The sequence below is a fragment of the Ahaetulla prasina genome, chromosome 8 (assembly GCF_028640845.1).
Source record: "Ahaetulla prasina isolate Xishuangbanna chromosome 8, ASM2864084v1, whole genome shotgun sequence".
Taxonomy (NCBI): domain Eukaryota; kingdom Metazoa; phylum Chordata; class Lepidosauria; order Squamata; family Colubridae; genus Ahaetulla; species Ahaetulla prasina.
In genome coordinates, this window is record NC_080546.1 from 51195622 (window position 1) to 51220381 (window position 24760).

The 24760-nt window shown below is 38.7% G+C and overlaps 1 protein-coding gene across 2 annotated transcripts in view; it reads left to right on the top strand.

Annotated features, from left to right (window-relative positions):
• FAT1 (FAT atypical cadherin 1) overlaps positions 1–24760 on the top strand; it is a 160631-nt gene that overhangs the window by 58061 nt on the left and 77810 nt on the right. Inside the window, exons 3-4 of one of the 2 annotated variants that reach the window (XM_058192143.1) lie at positions 12505–12819; positions 15861–16426. In XM_058192143.1, the coding sequence (XP_058048126.1) occupies positions 12505–12819; positions 15861–15940 (395 nt within the window). In that variant the 3' untranslated portion in view covers positions 15941–16426. Of the gene's footprint in view, positions 1–12504; positions 12820–15860; positions 16427–24760 lie in introns of those variants that run through there. The other variant, XM_058192144.1, reaches the window with a different exon arrangement.

Below are 24760 nucleotides of genomic sequence, written 5' to 3' on the forward strand. Positions count from 1 at the left end.
CTTCCGGCATCCACAGCCACTCAGTCTTGGAGGGATTGAGCCGGAGCCTGTTTCTCCCCATCCAGATACTGGGACATCACTTCGACAGCCTCGTTGGGTGGTTAGGGGTGGAGATGTACAGCTGAGTATCATCAGCATATAGATGACAACTCACCCCAAAACCACGGATGATCTCGCCCAGGGGCTTCATATAGATGTTGAACAGAAGAGGCGAGATAACCGACCCTTGCGGCACCCCACACAAGAGGCGCCTCGGGGCCGATCTCTGCCCTCCTGTCAACACTGTCTGTGACCGGTCTGAGAGATAGGAGAACCACCGATAAACGGTGCCCCCCACTCCATAGGTGTTACGGAGACCTGGCTGGGCACTGAAGGGGGCGTGCCCCTGGTCGAAATGTGCCCACCGGGTTTCCATGCATTTCATCAGCCGAGGGCCCAGGGAAGGGGTGGGGGGTGGCGGTTGTTATTAAAGAGAGTCTAGAGCCGAGGGAGACCACTGTACCTCAGATTGCCGGGTGTGAATCCCTCTTTGTGAGATGGGGTCATAGGTGTCAGATGGGCTTGCTGGTCACGTACCTGGCTCCTTGCTGCGTGACAGCTGCCCTGCCCGAGCTCCTGGAGGTGCTTGCCGGGGTGGCAGTGGAGACCCCCAGACTTTTAGTCATGGGGGACTTTAACTTGCCATCTGCCGGCTCGTCATCGACAGTGGCTCGGGAGTTCATGGCTTCCATGACGGCCTTGGACCTGACTCAAGTAGTGGATGGCCCCACTCACATCGGGGGAGGCACACTGGATCTTATTTTTATCTCTGGTCAGTGGTTGAAGGATCTGGATTTGAGAGATGTAGTCACAGAACCTTTGTCATGGTCAGATCACTCTCTCCTTCGCCTGGACTTTCTGACCGCCACTCAACACCGCAGGGAGACGGAACCACTACGTTGGTTCCGTCCCAGGCGCCTGATGGACCCGGAGAGGTTCCGGACGGAGCTTGGGCCACTTCCTGAGGGTCTGGCTCACGGCACGGCAGAGGAACTAGCCGCAGCCTGGGAACGGGCTGCGGCTGGGGCTTTAGACCGTGTCGTGCCTCTGCGGCCTCTGACCCGGCGCAGATCCCAACCGGCTCCTTGGTTCTCCGAGGAGCTGAGGGGGATGAAACGCCGGAGAAGATGCCTAGAGAGCTCCTGGAGGTCTAGCCGTTCAGAGGCTGATCGGACACTAGTTAGGTCCTATAGTAGGACCTACCTAGTGACACTGAGGGAAGCGAGATGCTGCTATGCCTCCTCCCTCATTGCGTCGGCAGATAACCGCCCAGCCGCCCTGTTTTGGGTGACCCGTTCCCTCCTTCACCAGGGGGAGCGGGATGACCCGTTGCAGGGACGTGCTGAGGAGTTTAACGGTTATCTATACGATAAAATCGTTCAGCTTCGGGACGGTTTGGACCAAAATTGCGGCGATTCAGATGGGGCGTCTGAGGGTGGTCTTGGTGATATTGTCTGGGATGAGTTTGACCCTGTGGCTCCCGAGGACATGGACAGGTTGTTGGGTAGGTTGAATGCCACCATGTGTTTACTGGACCCGTGCCCCTCCTGGCTGGTGCTGGCCACTCAGGAGGTGACACGAGGCTGGCTCCAGGCGATTACGAGTGCCTCCTTGTTGGAGGGAGTCTTTCCGGCCGCCTTGAAAGAGGCGGTGGTGAGGCCCCTCCTCAAGAAGCCTTCCCTGGACCCGGCTGTTTTAGGTAATTATCGTCCGGTCTCCAACCTTCGCTTCGCGGCGAAGGTTGTAGAGAGTATGGTGGCATATCAGTTTCCCCTGCACCTGGATGAAACTGTCTATCTAGACCCGTTCCAGTCCGGTTTCCGGCCCGGCTACAGCACTGAGACGGCTTTGGTCGCGTTGGTGGATGATCTCTGGAGGGCCAGGGATAGGGGTTGTTCCTCTGCCCTGGTCCTATTAGACCTCTCAGCGGCTTTTGATACCATCGACCATGGTATCCTGCTGCGCCGGTTGGAGGGATTGGGAGTGGGAGGCACCGTTTATCGGTGGTTCTCCTCCTATCTCTCCGACCGGTCGCAGACGGTGTTGACAGGGGGGCAGAGGTCGACCCCGAGGCGCCTCACTTGTGGGGTGCCGCAGGGGTCGATTCTCTCGCCCCTTCTGTTCAACATCTATATGAAGCCGCTGGGTGAGATCATCAGTGGCTTCGGTGTGAGGTACCAGCTGTACGCTGATGACACCCAGCTGTACTTTTCCACACCGGGCCACCCCAATGAAGCTATCGAAGTGCTGTCCCGGTGTTTGGAAGCCGTACGGGTCTGGATGGGGAGAAACAGGCTCAAGCTCAATCCCTCCAAGACAGAGTGGCTGTGGATGCTGGCATCCCGGTACAGTCAGCTGAGTCCACGGCTGACTGTTGGGGGCGAGTCATTGGCCCTGATGGAGAGGGTGCACAACCTGGGCGTCCTCCTGGATGAACGGCTGTCTTTTGAAGATCATTTGATGGCCGTCTGCAGGAGAGCTTTCCACCAGGTGCGCCAGTTGCGCCCCTTTCTAGACCGGGATGCCTTATGCACGGTCACTCACGCCCTCGTGACATCTCGTCTGGATTACTGCAATGCTCTCTACATGGGGCTCCCCTTGAGGGGCATCCGGAGGCTTCAGTTAGTCCAGAATGCGGCTGCGGGTGATAGAGGAGCCCTGGTGGCTCCCACGTGACACCTATCCTGCGCAGACTGCACTGGCTACCTGTGGCCTTCCGGGTGCGCTTCAAGGTTTTGGTGACAATATTTAAAGCGCTCCATGGCATAGGGCCGGGTTATTTACAGGACCGCCTACTGCTACCGAATACCTCTCACCGACCCATGCGCTCTCACAGAGAGGGACTCCTCAGGGTGCCGTCAGCTAGGCAGTGCCGTCTGGCGATACCCAGGGGGAGGGCCTTCTCTGTGGGGGCTCCCACCCTCTGGAACGAACTCCCTCCAGGACTTCGTCAACTTCCGGACCTCCGAACCTTCCGTCGCGAACTTAAAACACACTTATTCATCTGCGCGGGACTGGATTAGATTTTAAATTTACTGGTTTTAAATGGGTTTTATTATTTATATGGTTTTAACAATTCGGCTATGGAATAAGTTTTTTACTTGTTATTTTAGTTTGTATTTATATGTATTTTTAAGTGCCTGTGAACCGCCCTGAGTCCCTAGGGAGATAGGGCGGTATATAAATGTGAAAAATAAATAAATAAATAAATAATAAGTCCCCCGAGCCGGCACAGCAGGATACCACACTTCGCCACAAAGCGAAGGTTGGAGACAGGACGGTAATTTGCTAGAACAGCTGGATCCAGGGAGGGCTTCTTGAGGAGGGGCCTCACCACCACCTCTTTCAAGGCAGTAGGGAAGACATTCTCCACCAAGGAGGCATTAACAATTCCCTGGAGCCAGCCTTGTGTAACCTTCCGGGTGGCCAGTACCAGCCAGGAGGGACATGGGTCCAATAAACATGTGGTCGCATTCAGTCTTCCCAATATCCTGTCCATGTCCTCAGGAACCACAGTATCAAACTCATCCCAGGTAGCAGCCCCAAGACCTGCCTCTTCCACCCCGCCCAGATCCACCCAATCTGAGTTCAAACCTTCCTGAATTTGAGCTATTTTATCGAACAGATATTGTCCAAACTCCTCAGCACACCCATGTAAGGGATCCTCCACTGCTCCCTGATGGAGGAGCGAGCGGGTCACCCTAAACAGGGCGGCTGGGCAGTTATCTGCCGATGCAATGAGAGTGGAAAAATATTCCCGTTTTGCCACTCTCATCGCCACTAGATAGGTCTGAATTTGAGACCTTACTAGTGTCCGGTCAGATTCGGAGCGGCTGGCCCTCCAGTTACTCTCTAGGTGTCTTCTTTGGTGCTTCATCTCTCTCAGCTCCTCAGAATACCAAGGGGCTAATCGAGATCGGCACCGGGTCAGAGGCCGCAAAGGCACGACGCAATCTAGAGCTCCAGCAGATGCCCTATCCCAGGCGGCGACTAGATCTCCAGCCGAGTCGTGGGCTAAATCCCCAGGGAATGGCCCAAGCTCCATTTGGAACCTCTCTGGGTCCATCAGGTGCCTGGGACGGAACCAGCAAGTCAGTTCCGTCTCCCTGCGGTGGGGCTAGCAGTTTGAAAGTCGAGCTGAAGGAGCGAATGGTCTGACCATGACAGGGGTCTAATAACTAACTCCCCTAACTCCAGATCATTTAACCACTGTCCAGAGACGAAAATCAAGTCCAGAGTGTTTCCCCCGATGTGGGTGGGACCATTCACCAACGGGGTCAGGTCCAAGGCTGTCATGGAAGCCATGAACTCCCGAGCCGACGTGGATGCCACCCCAACCGACAGCAGATTGAAATCCCCCATGACCATAAGACTGGTATAAATATGAAACAGTTGCCAAACATCTGAATTTTGATCATGTAACCATGGGGATGCTGCAACTGTCGTAAGTGTGAAAAATAGTCATGCCACTTTTTTCAGCACCTTTGTAACTTTGAACGGTCATTAAATGAACTGTTGAGGACTACCTGTACTGAAAAAAAGTTGTAACCACTGACAATGGTTGCAGCATCCCCATAGTCATGTGATTCGATTCAGGTGTTTGATACCTAGCATGTATTTACAATGGTAACCTTCCCAGTCAGCTTCCGACAAGCAAAGCTAGTTGAGGGAAGATGATTTGCTTAACAATCATGGCAAAAGTCATAAAATTGGGCACAGTCATGGGATGACTCACTTAACCACATCACTTGGTAATGGGAATTCCAGTCCCAATTGTGCTCATTAAGTCAAGGACTATCTATATAGGTAACTTAGTAGGCTGGATCAGGAGACTAGAAACAGAAGTTTGACCTGCTAAGTCTACAGCAGAAGCAAAACTGAATCAGATCAAAGATTTCTGCCAGACCCTTGAATGAAAAAAGGCTTGTTCTGTTGTCCTCTGTAGCTTTGCTGAAGTAGTGTCAGTACCTGTTTTTCATGCTAGAGAGACAAAGGAGATTTTTGTAACCAGGTGTCTTCTTATCTATTCTCATGTTGCAATTAAGCTGCGGTTCAAATAACTGCTCAAATTTTGGAAAATAATTTTCAATGCCTTTAACATGGTAACTTATTTTAAAAGATCATTATAAGCTTTAAACACCGATCTTTCCAAAAATAAGTGAACCAGAGTAGATTTCATACTGCAGATCACACACTGTCTATCCAGTTCATCCATTTCCCATTCCCCAATGAGGTTAATTTTGGAAAAAATAATATGAAATAATCTAGCCCCCCCTCCAAGATTATTAATAAATCATAGAAACATCAAGCACACTTCTTATATATGTTGCTTTTCTCTGAAAATATACTCCTGTGTTCCAGTGCAGTGAGAGAGAGCTAGATTTTAAAACATCCATGCCTGTGTTCCATCTTCTTCCTCCCCTCTCCCAAAACTACTTAATCTGAGGACATGAAGTATGCATCTGTGTGTGTGTGGAGGGGGAAGTAGGAAGTTACAACTTTTCAGATTCATATTTCTAATATTTTAAAAAATTGATTGTCCCTTCTCTATGACCACATTTTCTCTGAAATTATCTCCTCCCATTTGTGTATTTTAATATTTCTTCCATGCAATTATCCTGAAGCAGGATCTTAAAATAAAATTAAAATAAAACAGCATTGCTGAAATTACTACCAAAAAAAATTGAAAAGAAAGGAAAAAGCGGGGCAGGGGGGAGAGAAATAATTTATTTTTGTTTATGATAAAAAAACCAAGGATGAGAAGATAAAAGTTTCAGGGATATCAGAAATGGGAGGAGATGATTTCAGAGAAAATGTGCTCATAGAGAAGAGACCTAATGTAAATTTTAGCACTGCAGAAAGTCAGTCTTCAGAATAGCCTGATGATAATTGTTTAGGCCTTGGTATGCCAAAAATTGAAATGTGAACTTGATTTGTCATTCAGTTCAGCCTCTGTAATAAACAAAGTATAAAATGAATTGCCAGTATCCATGCTTGGGAATTTGTCTCGGGAACTTACATTATGCACTGTCCAGGTTCTGGATCACATCAGGTGCATGATGCTAATCTAAATGAGTGATTACCAATACATGGACAACAGCAATTAGGTTATCCTTATCCAAGGAAAAGGATAGTATACGTAACTCTTGAAGATGAGTATAGATGTTCCTTGGCCACACGCTTGTACTCAGGGAAGGGGGAGGTGCCAGGAAAGGAAACATTTAGAACATAAGACGGCCTGCTAAATTGAGACTGCAGTGGAGACTATAAAGTAGTCTTCTTGAAGCCTTCATTGCTACACAATGCAATAAGCATAATTAAAAATTGTGTCTCATAACAGGCTCTACCATTCATTCATTCATTCATACACACGCACACACATACATACACACACACACACACACACACATACACACACATATATATTGTGTATATATGTACATACATACATACATATATACACAATATATAAAATTAAGCAAAGAAACAACAGAACAACAGATCTTCACTAATTTCCTGACTGAAATAATGGTAGAAGCCACAAAAATTTTGGTGGGGAAGCGGATCATTCCTGAAGGCAAGAATTGCAACAGACAGATTTTCAGCTGTCTACTAACCTATTTCCTCACTTGTGGTTTTCCAGAATATCAAGCAGCTGTACAGGAATGAAAAGTATCTAAATATACTTCAATTAAATATTGTTTCCAGCTTTCCTCCAAGCGGATTTTTTTCTGACTTGGAGTTAAATTTATAAACAGCATCATCCACAGAAAAATTGTTTTGCATTTGTGGTTTCCTTTATCAAGAGAAAACGGCTAAGTGATTCATTTTGCTAGTGAGCTCAGAGTTCCTTATGATAATAATTAATTCACAGTCAAGCTGGAACAAGTGCAAGACAGCCTTCTGAAAAGGTTCAGAGAAATTTTAACCTAGGTTTTGTGTTTATTTTTTAAGAAAATTGTACAAGAATGTATTACTTTCGAGAAAAATATGACTTTGTATATAATATACAAATGGATGAAGACTATTGCTTGACATAGTGTAAGAGTCTTCGGAGAAGGGCGGGATATAAATGCAAATAAAAAAAATATATAAAATATTTGTTCAGAATGAGTATTTGTTTAGACTCGAGTAACAGACATAATGCTGAAAAGAAATACAACTTTAAATGGAACATTATTATGATTTGGTTGGGTCCATGGAGATTCCTTAATGAGGTACCAAAAGAATTCTGGAACAGTTTCCAGAGGGACAAAATACAATTTGACATTTGGATGCTGTATTGAATATTCTGCTCCATAGATCTTTTCCATAGGATGTGGACCCTTTTCCTATCTAATAGCATAATAACCTTCTTTGTCAATGTTATACATTTTCCCCATGTCTTACAGCCCAATAACCTGCTTATTACTTTTCAGATATACATTTCTATTGCTGCTTTGTCTTTCTCTCTTTTCTCTTTCTCTTTCTCTCTCTGTCTCTCCCTCCGTCTCTCTCTCTCTTTCTCTCTCTCCCTCTTGTTTAGGTAATAGAAACAAATGAATATACCACAGTTCTCAAATAATTATGGAATAGTGATATTGCTTTTACTCTTACTATAATATTTTGGTTCCCTTTTTTTAAGGTTAGGTGATATTGTAGTAATCAGAAATTGTGACCCATGTAAAGTAGGCATGGAAACGTCTACTATCACAAAAAGGCATAGTGATTACGTTTTTCTCCTCTATATTGTAGATTTGAACATCTGTCTTTTGACTGTAATGGTGATGCAATCTTTAAAATGTAATAAGATCTAATTTCATAGTCTGCCTACCTAAACAAAATCATTTTCATATTAATTTGTCAGTTTTGACAAAATCATCACTATGACTTCTGATGTTTTACAGTATAACTCAGGAAGATTAAATACATATTTGCATTACTCTCCTAATAGAGCCATTTATCTGATTATTCTTTGCAGATTTGTCACTAAACTGTCGCTACCCCACTACCTGCTACTTTGAGCAGCACTTTTTGTACATTTCTTCAAATTTGCACAATTTGGGCTCTGTATTCTTATTAATCTGCTTGTTACTTCACACCCTCGCATTTCTCCTGCCCCATTCATAATGTTGCAATCAATACTCATCACAATCATTTAATTCCTCTGGCGCTTAGCTAAACCTTAGTGCAGATTTATCCAGGTGATCCTAGAATGTTCTTCATCTACTAGATATTCTGGGATCTTCCATTTTTGTAATGTAATTGCCAGATATCAACTACTGTCTCGACCAGCTAAATACAATTTCTTGTTACCTTGTTATTCCTCATCCTTTCTTGTCTTTTTACCATCACTTTGATCATCTTCTCATTATAAACAAACAGTAGTTATTGTATGCTAAGGATTTGTGTTTCTATTGTAGCTCCCTTTAGTTGTAGTTGTTGTAAAACAATGAAATATGTTGAAATTTAAGAACATTGGAGTAACATTGTGCCAACTGATTAATATAATTTTGGATCAATGTTTTCACAGGGTCAGAACAGATTACAAAGAATTGAAACAACTGTATAGTATGATAGGGGAGCCTGAGAATGATAGTGTTAGAGACACTTACTAAGAATACAGTGAAGAATCAATGAGTCTTGGTCCAAATAAAAACAGATTACTGCTTTGAAACAATGGTCATTGTTATTTGGGCATTTAAAGTTAGTTTGGCTAAGGTTAGGATGGGTTGATAAAAGTAGATGGAATGGATGGAATTACTGGCATGTCCTTGCAAGAGTTGCAAATTATTATTGTACTAGAGCCAATTCAGTAAAATTCTAATGAGCATTTGTCTGTGCAGTCAGTAGGAGACAAACCTGAGTTGACATAAAATAATTATTAACTTGGCATTTAATACTAAATTCCTTTCTGAAGTACAATATAGTCCCAGAATTCTCTGCTTGTGCCAGACATCATGGGAATCTTCCATTTTAAGATGCAATTATAGGATCAACAGCTTTCAGAGCCAGCTAAGCTATAACTCTTTTGATCTCTTCATTCTGTGTATTTTCTTGCATTCTACCCATCATTTCTTCCATCTTCTTTAACTGACAAGGCCCTTATTTGCGTTCCCAATATATACGGTATGTAAACCTTCAGATTAAATTTTCCTTCAGATTAAACTTGCTCTAAACAGTAAATTTATTTTGGAGTAAAAGAAAATATCATGAAATGCTATGAGTTAGTGAGATTCCAAGTCAGTATTAAGGGTTGAATTATGTTTCTTAATAAATCAATGAACAAGTATAATGTTTTTGATTAATTTAATTAGAATCTATTTATCAAGTTTTGAGAATTGTCTGGAGAACAATCTCACATAGGTCATATACATGCAAAAATATTGTAAAGGGTTCAGACACTTTTAAGCTCCACTAAAAATTTGAGGTAATGTTGCAACTTGCGATAATATATAGGTGTGCATATTAAAATTTTTCGATAAGGCTGATCATATGGATCTTTCCAACTGAACATTTCCCACTCTTCTGCGTAAAAATAACAACATGGGTGTTGCTATTTGCCAGTACATAATTGGCAGAGTCTGTTGCTAGAGGTGAGTCATCTCTAGTTTCTGTGCAAGATTCAACTGGGTTGGCTGGGTTACAACATGACTTGGCTTTCTCAGGATAAAGCCGGAATCACTGATAAAATCAAATTATAAACACTACACTAGAAAAATTGCAACAAAGGAAAAAAAACCTGGAGAAGTCTTTTCCAACTAAGCTTATGTATACTTATTCCTTTTAATAAAATTAGCTGGAAAATTAGTTGCTACCATACTGTTTTTGATTATAGTGAAGTTCAAGAGATGTTCTGGCATGCATGTAGCACATTCTTCCTGTCAGTTAAGATCTCCTATGCCACATTACTTTCTCCATTATGCAGGGAGAAATTAATTATAAGAAATGAAGAAAAATTGCAAATTGACTGGACTGATTGTCTGTAAATACTTTGTATATCAAAGAGGTGATAATTTCTTCACTGGTCTGCTGATGGACATTGTAACAGTTCCCTCAAGTTCATTCAGACGATACCTGCTAGCTTCAATTATCTCTGAAATGCTTTTTTTTTCTAAGTCCTCTTGTAGAATTTCTAAAGGAAAATAAAATCTGACAGTGTAATATTATATTAGTGATAATACATCTATATTGTATGTATGATGTAAAGGCTTTTACGTTTTGCAGTCTACAGTATATGGTGATTAAAATATGCCAGTATTAATTTGAATTGGCTGTGTTACATAAATGACAATTTGACCTGCATTAATAACTTGGCTTTGCATGATTCAAAGCAATTAGCAGTTTTTTCTCTAATAAAATTGGATCATTTTTGCATGAAGAACAAAAATGAACAAATTTCTGTTATTACCTGGCTTGCTTTTCATATTGTTTCATCACTATTACTTTTATAATCTTTATAAATGTTTTCTGCAGTGACATCTGGTGGTAATTCAGACATTTTAAAAATAACATTTGAAACTGAATTCAGTTTAAACCTGTTTAAAACTAAGTATGATAGTTGGTTTTCTTTTTGTGTGTGTTTTTTTTTAAGTAAACGGGATAGGATTAGAACATTTTTTAAAAAGATTCTGTGATTGAATTGAACCAACCATTCTTTCACAGTTAATGTTGGCTTTAGTGAGTTAATCCTGTCTTTGTATTAGATAGCCTCTTCATTTTTCTTTTTCAAATATGCTTTCATGGGAAAGAGATAGCAAGGAACAAAAAAGAGAAAAAAGATTTGAAATCTTGGTGACTAAAAGTCCTGTCATAGTGTAGCTCAATACAGTACATAATAGTTAGACTTTCTGGAATTGGCAATACTTAAAATATTAACCAATAAGATCATTAATTCTTTTTTGGTGTTGCTGCATTGGGATTGAAGCACCAAAGAAGCAGCGTGAAAACCAAATATGGAGAATGGTTAGTTGTTAATGTACGTGTGTAGCCAGATCTTCTGAATATGTGGTTTAATTTATTGACTTTTATTTAATTTGTACATTTATAAACTACTGTAGTCAGTTTTATCCATTATGGAAGCAGCCATCACATAGCCCCGTGATGGCAACCACAGGTGGCATGTGTAGCCATATCGGTAGGCACGCGAGTTTAGCTCACATTTGATTTTCGAGCCTTCTGGGCCCACTGGAAGTAGGGAAACAGGCTGTTTCCTGCCTTCAGAGGGCTTCGGGGGGGATGGGGAACACCCATTTTTCTTTCTCTCCCACAGGTTCCAGAGCCTTTCTAGGAGCTTTGGGAGGGTGAAAATGGCCTTCCCAACCCCTACCCCTCCCAAGGCCCTCTGGAAGCTGAAAACTGCCCATTTGTCAACTTCCAGTGGGACTGGAAGGCCCGTTTTCTGCTCTCCCCAGCCTCCAGACCCTTTCTAGGAGCTTGGAAGTTGGCAAACGGGCCATTTCCGGCCTCAGGAGGGCCTCCAGGGGGGTGGGGAAGGCTATTTTCGCCCTTCCCAAGCTCCTAGGTAGGCTCTGGAGACTGGAGAAGAGCAAAAAACGGGCCTTCCAGTCCCACTGGAAGTTGGCAAACTGGCAATTCCCCAAGTTGCTCCCCAAATGGGCAGCTCTCCATTTCCAGCCTCCGGAGGGCCTCCAGGTGGGTGCCCTTCTCAAGCTCCTAGAAAGGCTCTGGAGGCAGGGAAGAGCAGAAAACAGGCCTACCAAGCTTTTAGGCTCTTTATCCACTTTACCTGTCAATCAGTGCAGGCTTTCACTAAACAGTTCCTACGACTTTGGATTGAGCTCATGAAAATACAGTACTCAGTTCCAACATTATCATTAATGCATCTGAACAGGTATTGTTTAAATTTGATCAATAAGATAATAGTAAGGGGAAAGATTGAAGTTCATGGGTTCCTTTCTATGAGAAGAAACACAGGTGACATTCATGTTAACCAAGTATGTTAATCGGCTTTTTGGCTGTAATTGTTAGCCATGGCCAAGAAATGCAAGGGGCGATTTTCTCATAAGCTTGTAATTCTCCTTCTAAAGAACTGACGAGAATTAACCTGGAGTTTCTAAAGAGTATGCATCCTGTTTATAGTACTACTACACATTAAAGTACTTATTTCCTGCTTTTGCAAGTGGGAATGGACCAACTGTGTTGACAGCTTAGGCAACATTGTAGCTCAAATATTATTTGGGATATATTTGATGCAAACAATTATAAGTACATTTAATTGTGCTGGTTTTTCTTTCTTATAATGCTGATTTATAATAACTAATTATGATTTACATTTTACTTCCCATCAGTAATTGGCTTGAACATTATACTTTATATAAATATGGGAAGCTATTTTTTTCTTTACAGAGTAGCAAAAATATTTTTGACCTGTCCTGTAGGGAAAAAGCATTTTAAAATTTTATCAAGTTAATTCTGATACTTCATACAAATAAGTTTTCATCCTTTTTATCTCTTTCTAAACAGGTACAATATTCACTGTTGATCTGCTTGATCGAGAGACTACTTCTCATTACTGGCTAACTGTTTATGCAACAGACCAAGGTGTTATTCCTCTGTCTTCATTCATTGAAATCTACATAGAAATTGGGGATGTTAATGACAATGCTCCACAAACTACACAGCCTGTTTATTACCCAGAAGTTATGGAAAACTCGCCCAAGGACATTTCAATCATCCAGATTGAAGCCTTTGATTCAGATTCAAGCTCTAATGAAAAGCTCACTTACAAGATTAGTAGTGGAAATCCACAAGGATTCTTTCATATAAATCCTAAAACTGGTAAGTAGCTGGCAGATTTTATTTTGTGAACTTTACAGTAAATTGATTCTTTGTTAAATAGAATTTAAACTGGAGAAAATCATTTGAGACTGAAAGATTATATGTACCTGTATGAAAAATAAAGGGCCGGATAGCTCAGCCTGGTAAGGCCTGTTATTAAGAACACAGAAGCCTGCAATTACTGCAGGTTCAAGCCCGGCCCAAGGTTGACTCAGCCTTCCATCCTTTATAAGGTAGGTAAAATGAGGACCCAGATTGTTGGGGGGGCAATAAGTTGACTTTGTAAAAATATACAAATAGAATGAGACTATTGCCTTATACACTGTAAGCCGCCCTGAGTCTTCGGAGAAGGGCGGGGTATAAATGTAAACAAAAACAAAAAAATATGGATAATGACTTCCGGGGTGACATCAGTTCAGACTTCAGTTCAGACTTCCGGGGTGGTGCAGTTCAGAAGAATGGGGCTCCATTCTTTTGGACCAGTTTTTTCCATCTGGAAGCCAACAGAGGCAAGGTCCAACCCTGGAGGAGTCGGCATTGTAGAGAGAATACTCTAGGGGTGATGGGGAGAAGAGTGATCTCCCATTGTGGAAAGAGGAACCCCTTGAAAGGGGTGCAAAAGAGACCAGCTGTAATGGTCGAGTCCGGAGACATGACCACCTGACTGAGTAGTGAAGGAAGAAAAGAGTGAGAAGCAGCGAGAAGTATCAGTGAACAGTGACAGGACAAAGTGAGATACTGAGTTTCTTCTCTAAATTGGTGGAATTGACAAGCTGAGTGACAAGTGAGTCTCCAAAGAGGGAAAAGCGACACTTTGGTGGTGGGAGCGAAGTAAAAGATGGCAGAAAGAGGAGAGAGAGATCAGACAATCTGAATGAGAACAGTGTTGGAAAATTTTATTAACTATCGAGACTGAACTGGTGGTGATTGGGATTGAGTGATTAGTGACTGTGGACATACAGATTGGGATGCTCAGGCTTGGATAACGAAGAGAAGTGGCAGTGACTGTGCATATTAGCAGGAGCTAACATCTTGGATTTTGGATTTGGAAAGTGGAGAGTGAAGGCGGTGCAGACAGTGTAGTGAGACCAAAGAGAGAAGGACCGCTTTAAAATCGGTGAAAGATCTTGGATTGGAAATATCTGTGGCCAGTTCTGTATATCATTATTTATTACTGCGTATATTTATAGCTATTATTTACCATTTAATTTATGGTAATATTTATATATTTTATATTCTATAGGTAAACAAACATATATTGATTAAGAGGAAATATTGGACTGAATTGGATATATAAACTTAGTTTTAAATAATTAAATAATCTATACTTTGATTATACATTTCCTAATTATTATATTCTATTTTGTTTGTGATTGTTAAATGAACTTAGATTGGAATTGATAACGGTATTGCTAATTAGAACGGTAGAATTAATTGTAGAACTTAATTAATTGCTAACTAACTTAGTAAATAACATCTTAGAGATTAATGCCCAGGCTATAGGAGGAATATCACTGTAAGGGTAAGATTTATTTGATAATAGCAGTTATATTTATTTATTTTTATTTATTTATTTTGTCACAACAATATATGTAACTATCATACAGATAGGTTATATAGTCAACCACTCCCAGAAGCACGAAGCTGAAGCCTGAAGATGACGAATGAGACTTTGTCGAAACGTCGCCAAGACACTTCCAATTTTACATGGGAGAAAACCCGAACAACCAAAGACCTATATACAAACACCCGTGAAAACCTCAGAAAACAAATATATATATATATATTTGTTTTCTGAGGTTTTCACTGGTGTTTGTATATAGGTCTTTGGTTGTTCGGGTTTTCTCCCGTGTAAGATATATATATATGCACGTTTGTGCACTTATGCATGCCCCTTATGGTCCTCTTAGGAATGGGGTGAGGTCAATAGTAGAAAGTTTTTGGTTAAAGGTTTTAGGATTATGAGAAGAGACCACAGTCAGGTAAAGTATTCCAAGCACTGATGATTCTGTTACAGAAGTCATATTTTCTGCAATCTAGATTAAAGTGGTTGACATTAAGTTTAAATCTATTGGTTGCTCTTGTATTATTGCAATTAAAGCTGAAGTAGTCTTTGACAGAAAGGACATTACAATAGATGATTCTATGAGTTACTTAGGTCTTGTCGAAGGCGACTTGATATGATAAGTGAACAGAGTAGAAGGAATTTTTATTAGAAGACAGTTCTTGGAGGACATAAAGAATAGGCACTTTATGGTATTGTGGAGGAAGTTTTTTAACAACGGCGACAATTATTAAAACTGCAAAGAAAACCACACAGATGACATTTTCCCCAGCAGGACAGAAATTAATAGGAGACATGTTAGGAGGTGAGAAAGCATGATCCTCAATGAATTTACAAAGTATGCAGTAGGTGATTTTGAAAATACAAGAGTCAGTTGAGAAGAACCATGAGGAATTGAAGAATGACATGGAGATGTAAAAGAAGATATAAGGAAATTAGATGATAGAATAGTAGAAATACAAGAGACAATTGCTAAAAACAAGCAGAGAATAAAGTCGGTGGAGGTTAAAAATGAGCAGAGAATAAAGTCGGTGGAGGTAAGAACAGAGCAAACAGTGAAGAAATTGGAAGATACGGAAAAAAAGATTGATGGCAGCAAACCGAGAGCTTGAAGAGTTAATAACACACCTTGAATTAGATAAATCTGCATTCTATCTAAGATTCCAAAACATAACAGAAAATAAAGAAGAAAACCTTATGAATCTTATGATGGAATTGTTGGCTGATAATTTGTGAATGAACAAATCTGAAATGCAGAATGGCATCAATGAGTTGTACAGAGTGCACACTATGTGCGGCGACACAAGTTAGCACAAGAAGTGCATATACATTTTACAAAAAAAAACGATCAGAGATGAAATTTACAGGAGGACACGGGCTGCATCATTGACCTATAAAGGGAAAGAAGTGCTGACTCTTAAGCAAGTACCTAGAAGAGTGAGAGAGCAGAAGTGAAATTATCATTTTCTCTCCTCAGAACTTGTCAAAATCAAGATTATGTTCCAGTGGCTTATTCCAGATGGTCTGCTTAGTAACCTGGCAAGACAAGAAAATTAGACTCGATATGCTTGATAAAGCCCAAGAATTTTATGATCACTGTATAGCAACAGATGAGAAATGGGCGAGTGGAGAAGAGATAGAAGATAAAAGCCAGGAAGAAGAAAAGGAGTTGGAAACAGAAGTACGAGAGAGGACTGAAAGAGAACAACAGGAAAGAGAGTGGGCAAGGTCGAGGACGCAACGAGAAACAAGACCAAGGAAAGGATGAGGACTACTAGTAAACAATAATATGGAACAAGAAATCAAATTAATCTTGATCAATATAAATGGCTGGGCTCAAAATAAATAAATAAAAAACTAAAATTCTGACTAAGAACCTTACAAAAATGCAAAATGAGGAATTGGAAGAGAAATTGGGGATTCAAATTGTTAAAAAAGTGAAATATCTGGGAATTGGTACATCTGATACAAAAAGATTTAGACAATTGGGCAAAATTACAAATATATTTAATTGGTAGAATCGCCGCAATAAAAATGAACGTATTACCCAAATTGTTATATCTCTTCCAAACAATACCATTAAGATTGGGAATAACATTTTTTGAACAATTAAATAAAATGATAGGTAAATTCATTTGGTTGGGGAAAAAAGCCTGAATAAAGCTTAAACTTTTACAGGACTTTAGAACCAAAGTAGTCTTTGGTCTCCTGGATTGGAAATTATACTATCAAGTGGCGGCAGCAACATTGGCTTAAATATTGGGTCCAATTAAACACAAGAGGTTATTAACTCTAGATGTTCATGATTTTGAATTGAGATGGCACGCCTTTCTAAGGGAAGGGAAAAATAAAACTCATACATACTTTCAGAGACATCTAATGGGAAATGTTCTGATAAATATGTGGGATAAAATTAAGAGAAACCATTATATGAAAGTTCCAATTTGGATTTCAACAATGGAGGAAATAATTTATCCAAATGTATTAGATATAAACAAAGCTGTAAGATATTCGGAATTACTAGGTGAATAAGGAATTTAAAATCGGAGCAAGATCTAAAAAATCAAGGAATAAAAATTGACTGGTGGCCTTACCTGCAAATTAGAACAAAATATAAAAATGATCGGGAACAGTATGGCATTTATGGAGAAATAGAATTTTTGTAAATATGATTCTTACGAAAGATATAGATACCGATATGGAAAAACTGTTATAAGTGTAAATTTGTGTTTTGTATTTTAAATGTTGGAAAATTCAATATTATTTTTTAAAAAAGAAAAATATGTGGGTAATATTAGGATTGGTATTTCAAAACTAAAGGAATGTGGTGGCTCGGTGGCTAAGATGCTGAACTTGAAGATCGAAAGGTCAGCAGTTCAGTGGTTTGAATCCCTAATACTACATAATGGGCTGAGCTCCCGTTACTTATCGAAGCTTCTGCCAACCTAGCAATTCAAAAGCACAAAAATGCAAAATGAGGAATTGGAAGAGAAATTGGGCATTCAAATTGTTAAAAAAGTGAAATATCTGGGAATTGGTACATCTGATACAAAAAGATTTAGACAATTGGGCAAAATTACAAATATCTTTAATTGGTAGAATCGCCGCAATAAAAATGAACGTATTACCCAAATTGTTATATCTCTTCCAAACAATACCATTAAGATTGGGAATAACATTTTTTGAACAATTAAATAAAATGATAGGTAAATTCATTTGGTTGGGAAAAAAGCCGAATAAAACTTAAACTTTTACAGGACTCTAGAACCAAAGGAGACTTTGGTCTCCTGGATTGGAAATTATATTATCAAGTGGCGGCAGTAACATGGCTTAAAGATTGGGTCCAGTTAAACACAAGAGGTTATTAACTCTAGATGTTCATGATTTTGAATTGAGATGGCACACATTTCTGTGGGAAGGAAAAAATAAAATTCATACATACTTTCAAAGACATCTAGAATGAAATGCTTTGATAAATATTTGGGATAAAATTAAGAGAAACCATTATATGAAAGTTCCAATTTGGATATCAACAATGGAGGCAATAATTTATCCAAATGTATTAGACATAAACAAAGCAGTAAGGTATTCAGAATTAGTAGATGAACAAGGAGATTTAAAATCGGAGCAAGATCTTAAAAATCAAGGAATAAAAATTGACTCGTGGCCTTGCCTGCAAATTAGAACAAAATATAAAAATGATCGGGAACAGTATGGCATTTATGGAGAAATAGAATTTTTGTAAATATGATTCTTACGAAAGATATAGATACCGATATGGAAAAGCTGTTATAAGTGTAAATTTGTGTTTTGTATTTTAAATGTTGGAAAATTCAATATTATTTTTTAAAAAAGAAAAATATGTGGATAATATTAGGACTGGTATTTCAAAACTAAAGGAATGTGGTGGCTCGGTGGCTAAGATGCTGAACTTGAAGATCGAAAGGTCAGCAGTTCAGTGGTTTGAATCCCTAATACCACATAATGGGCTGAGCTCCCGTTACTTATCGAAGCTTCTGCCAACCTAGCAATTCAAAAGCACATAAAAATGCAAGTAGAAAAATAGGGACCACCTTTGGTGGGAAGGTAAGTGTTCCGTGAGCCTTTGGCATTTAGTCATGCCGTCCACATGACCACAGAGACATCTTCAGACAGTGCTGGCTCTTTGCTTTGAAACTGAGATGAGCACCGCCCCATAGAGTCAGGAACGACTAGCACATATGTGCAAGTGGAACCTTTATTTTTATTACAAAACTGATTTATATATTGGCCCAATATGGGGTTGAAATGCTCCTGGTTCGGACCGGATCGCGTGATCCGGTAGTGATGGGGACGGATAGTTCGGAGAACCGGTAGCAAAAATCCCTTCCCCCCCCCACCGCCCACGCCTCGCTGTTTCTCTTCTTTGTCCTGAAGCTCTTGGTGGTGATATAGCTGCAAATGGCCTTAAATGACTGCCGCAGCGCTTCAAAGGGTTGCACTACAGCTGATCAGCGCTGTAGGAGGCTAGTAGGCCGGTGCCTCTATTTTTTAAAGAAGGTAGACCGGTGCCTCCAAAAAAAAGGCAATTGGTAGACCTCTATTTTTAAAGAAGGTAGACCGGTGCGCTCCCAAGTTTTTTATACTTTATTATTTTTATTATTTATTATTATTGGCCATGCCCATTCAGTCACCTGATCAGCAAGCCAGGCCCACAAATTAAGCTACGCCCACAGAACCAGTAGGGAAATTTTTTAGATTTCACCCCTGGCCCAATAAGGGGAAAAAATTGCTTTTATTGGGAATGCTGGCAGGTACTTGTATGTGAACATGTTATGAATAAAATTCAGAGCATGACTTTCAAAGTATTTTATTTTCAGCCACTAATTTGTTGAATTCTGATTGGTTTGTATTATTTCACAAATGTATACTGTTTCATTAATGCAGACTTAAATATCTTATATTTAATTTGCCAAGAAAATAAGTATATGGAAGTGCATGTGGTAAAGTGCTCTCCAGGTCAGGATAAATGCAAATCTGTATAGGTAATGCAGTCTTGTGTATTTGTGTATTTTATTGTTAGGACCTTGAATCCATCAGATCTAGCAATCTCATTGCATTAATTTTTCAGAGAACTTTTGTCATTTCTTTTCTTTTCATCAAGGAATGAGTGAGTTAAACTGAAATATGCACAAAGAGTGCATGCAACTGTTTGGTTCAGCATTTTCCCCAGTGCTACCTATGCTATTCACGTCTGTTTGCCTTATTCATTTGTCTTGTAAGAGGATACCTTTTTTTTAATTTGGGTCTTTCATTTGGTTAGGAAGTGATTTAATGTTTTTATAGAATTTTCAATAATTCATGAATGTTCTATATCAGACATATTTGATAGCTTTCAGAACTAGATTTATGAGTTATCTTGTTTTTGTTATTTTGTTATTACAAGCATAATTAGAAAACTTATTAGGCATTTTATTTTTTAAAAAATCCTGGTAATGACTATTCAAAGTTACAACTGTGCTGAACAAAAGAATTTACTACTGATCCTCAAAGACCCAGCTGTTGTAGTGCCTGTATAGGTACATGAATAAAATTCAGGGCCACCTATATTTATGACTGTCTTGGGGCAATCGTATTAATTAGGGCTATGGGTGGCTTGGCTTGGATGAAAGTGGGCCTTGCCTAATGACTGGGTAGGATTCAATTAACACTAGCAATGAGGACTGACATATTGCTGTTGCTAAATAAGTGCAGTTACTTGTCATTGCACTTTACAATCACACATTACTTAGCAATGGAAATTCCAGTCCCAATTATCATGGTTAACCAAGGACTACCTGTATGTAAATTATTAATATCACATATTCTTACATTTTTGTTCTTTGCTATTGTTTTTGTGAAAAATGACCCAAAACTTCAAAACAAAATGAAATTACAAAATACAACTTCTCTTTCCATCTGGAATATAAAATTGGAGGGAGAAAGAGAATTCCATAGAAATAAAGGAGAATACAATTACATCATTGATGTGATGACAATATTTTAATTAAAAAGTATATATATCTCCACAAAGTCATCAGCAGTTGACTTGATTTAACAGTGTTTTTCTCTGTTTTATTTTTTTTGGAATGTACTTTGTCTTCTATTGGGGGTCAAATTCATTGAGAGGAAAGTTTTTGCACACATTCCTTATTCCGCTTCCTTGAGTTTTAAGAAATGAAATCAATTTATTTCATTATTATAATGAAAGTGCCACATGAAAGTAAAAGACTTTGATTTAAGCTTCTGTAAAGAGAACAACTCAGCCATATGAACCACTTGAATTCAAGTGAAGAAGAGGTTTGTTAATTACCTGAAGGCTGCAGTCATTACATTGCAATATGCATCAAAAATGACTAATTCTCAGTGGACAAGAGCCAAACCTGCTCTAATTGTAGATGCATTTGCCTAGTACTAATAAATTTTGCTAGATTCCTATATAAAAAAGTATTTTTAGCTGAAATGTGTGCTGTTATACATTCTTGATTGTGAATGATAATAATAGACAAAATTCATTTTTTATTTGCCATATAATTGTCCTATAATAGCTACTGTGTTCAATTTAGTTTAGAGAGTGGTAGACTAGCAATTAAGATACTGGGCTTGGGACCCAAAGGTTGGCAGTTTGAGATTCAAGCACCATGAGACAAGGTGAGCTCCCGTTCTTACACCAGAACCTGCCAACCTAGTCTTTTGAAAGCATGCAAATGCAAGTAGATACATAAGTACCACTTCTGTGGGAAGGTGACAACATTCAATGTGCCTTGACACATAGTCATGTTGGTGATACAGCATGGACGTGTCTTTTGCTGGCTCCCTTAGCTAGGAAAAGAAGATATGCATCATTCCCCTAGAGTTTTTAGTTTTAAAAAAATAAGCTGAATCTAAACAGACAAAACACAATTTTCAGATCAGCTTATCACATCATGCCATATTTATGTAATATGCAAAAATATGCAGTAACTAAAGTACCATTTCTGACTAGTAGTTGTTTTCCTGAATTTGGCTGGAGTATTTGGAGTATGACATTTGAAGATGCATATAGAAAAATTTAATCTTCCAGGTAGTACAGTAGAACGGCACTTAAATTTTAGAAGCAAATCATGCTTCTTTCATAAATGGAGTGGGAGCCATTGCATTGACACAGCACAGGTATAATGGGGATAAATATCAGCTTTAATTAATAAGATTATGGTCATCCTGGGATCAGTTGCCAATTCTGAACAGTTTTTAAAGGTTGCCTCTTACGACACGGTGCAGTTAGAGGTGGCCTGCATTAGTTGGTTTCTATTAAATAGACGCTCAATTAGAGAGCAGAAAATTTAATTCAAGCATAATTTGTTAAATGTGATTGAGAACATTATAGAATCCAGTGTAAGTTTCAAATCTTTCCAGTATGATAACAGTGGAACTATCTGTATCATACTGATAACAATACCTTCAAATTTTGTTAATTATTGTTCAATTTACCAATGATGACTAAAAAAACCTTAAAAGGATACATGATTAGTCCACTTACCAGTTAGTCTCACTTCAGCAATCTATTCAGGATTAGAGTTATAATTTGGGGAGGGGAAAGCTCCCCCATACGCATTTATTAAGTAATGTATTTTAACAATTATTACATGGCATTCTCCTCCTTTTATGAGCAGTCTATCCTAGTATATTTTTAGCAAAGAAATGAAGCTGTTAGTAATTAGTTTCTCACAAGATTCTCATAAATGAAAGGATTTATTACTATTTTGAATTAACTTTAGATTGCCAGTATCTAAAATGCAACGTATAACAGAAGACAATTTATCATATTTTTGCTACCAACTCTCCTGGCCAACACTGTGGTGGGTCATCTGGAGACTGGGCAAAGAGACTGAAAGTATAAGTGTAAGCAAGTTCCAAAGACTTCAAGTTCCAAAGATTTACTTAGCTTTTGAGGATCTGCTAACATCAGCTAGGTGGGCAAGTTTGACCTAGAAAGGTATTTAGGACTTCCTGCCTTTGAGTTTGGCCCAGGGCAAATATTTTCTCTTGTCTTGCCCAGACTAAGGATACATATACTGTACAACTTACACCTTGTCTTCAAGGAAATCTACCTTGTAATTTGCATATTTTAATATTGTCTGGGTTTTTCAGTCTTATATATTGTCTTTTGCCAAATTACTAGATTATTACTAGATAGTTTGGCAATGCAGTTTACTAGTTTCAAATAATAAAAGTGGAGAAATAAAAATATTTCATCTAGATGAGCTTTATTTTACTAAGCAGTATGGTGCATTTTGTTCAAGTATGTGCCTTTTTTGTTAAGAAACAAACACATCTCAGAGTCAGATGATTTTGATTCTCAAACACAATGAAATAATCAAATAGATTAAAAATAGCCATCAACTACATTGATCTTTATCTTAGAGCTTTCCGGTTTCCTAGCCCTTTTTAATTTAACCAAATGGAAATTAAGCAAAAGAATAGTGCATGAGTGGGGAGAAACTGAGATTAAAGAAAATTCACATAAAGTCTCATCAGAACTTCTGTATATAATTGTAGAACAAAGTACAGATGGGAAAATTGAAATATGGGTTGAATTGTATTTTTGGTTAAAGAATATATAATTTGCTTTGATAAGCAGTACAAGTGCTCAGTAGATTAGTTTTAGAATAAAATTTGCCAAAAGGAATAAAATGGCTGCATTTTTCATATCACAGGAAACAAGGATTTGTTTTAACCACAACTTAAATAACAAATTATGTAGAAGTCAATCATGCTGATCAGCAAAGCATTCATGGCTTGCCATCAGATCCTTCTTTTTAAATTAGATCCTAACTTATAAAATATATTGATATCAAAGTGGGGTTTACTTTCCTAAAACAAGCTGGTTTTTTTCTTTGAAATGAACATCAAGACAAAAATCAGTTGAATATTGAAATATATTATTTTAGCTTTAAAGCAGAACTATTGAAATAAAGTCTTAAGTGACTTAAATCTTCAGTTAATTCTTAAAACAACTCCTCTAACACAACATTTGTTTAAAAATTAAGTAGGATTCATTCTAAAATAAAAACTAATATGTTAGTAAAGTAATAAAACGTTGAAATTTTGTCCAATTGGTCAAGCATTTTTCATAACTATATAGGTATCATCTAATTGAAGTCTTATCCTTCCAAAAATGTTCCCCTCAGCTGGCATTTTTATTTGAAAGTAAATACTTAATTAAGAGGAGTTCAATTTATATTTTTATAAATGTCTGCCTTTTCTTTTCAAAAAACAATATTTACAGTACTGTGAACAGGACATCTTTTGTTTTTAAAATAACCAGATTAATTTAAATTCTATGCAATTAAATTCTTATTTGCTGTTTGAAAATCCATATAAAATATATAAAGTGCCCATAAACAGACTTTTGTAGTGAGTGGGTAAAGCTATGCGTGGCTAGTTCCTTTTGTTATACTCTGAATGTTAGTTTTATTATGTGTTGTTCTTGGGCAGCAAGCCAGTGTCTGGATCCATCTTCTCATGTGGCATTATATGACTTAAAAGTCTAATTCTTGCAAAATCTGCAGATTCATTATCTTAACATCTTAATGCTGCTTAGAGACTGAGGAAGTAGTCTGGTACAGGCACATATGCACTCTAATGCCGGTACTTTGTAGTTTTGCTGAAACCAATTCTAGTGTTTCCTGACAGCTGATAACATAGTGACTGTTACAGCAAAATACCAAGTATGAGCTAAAATGGTAACCTTTGATCTAGCACATGAAGTCCTGGAGACTTCCTTGACAAACATACCAATCAAACAAGTTTGCCAGCATGTACTTTATTGACTTTATGCTAAGTAGGTGTACCATCTGCTACCCATAGGGTACTGTTACTCACTTATTCATTCACAAGTTATACTTTAGGACAGCCCTTTTGGATGTCAGTATGATTGAGGTTGTAACTCATTAAGCCTATTTATAATGCATATTCAAAGAAAACTTTTTTTTAAAGATAAGGCAACAGGTATTCCATTATAGAAATGACATTATCTTAAGAATACTTGCATTTTTGCCCTATAATTGTTATAATTTGTTTTAAGGCTGTAGAATGCAGTCTGTCTAAATTTTCTAATAAGTGTTACAATAGAATTTACTTAAGCTCCAGTTAAGCTGGATAACCTAATAGAACTATTCATGCTTAAATGGAGAACATTCTAAAATGGGTTTCCAGGAATGTATCTCTGGCTTTTCAACTTTCCATTTAAAGGAAATTCTGTAACTGGCAATTCTAAAACCCTTTTAAGAAAACTGTAATTCTATAACTCAATCAGCTTTATAATATACCATTATCTTGTCTTTTTTGCTATGTGTTTATGCATATAGAAGGGAACAA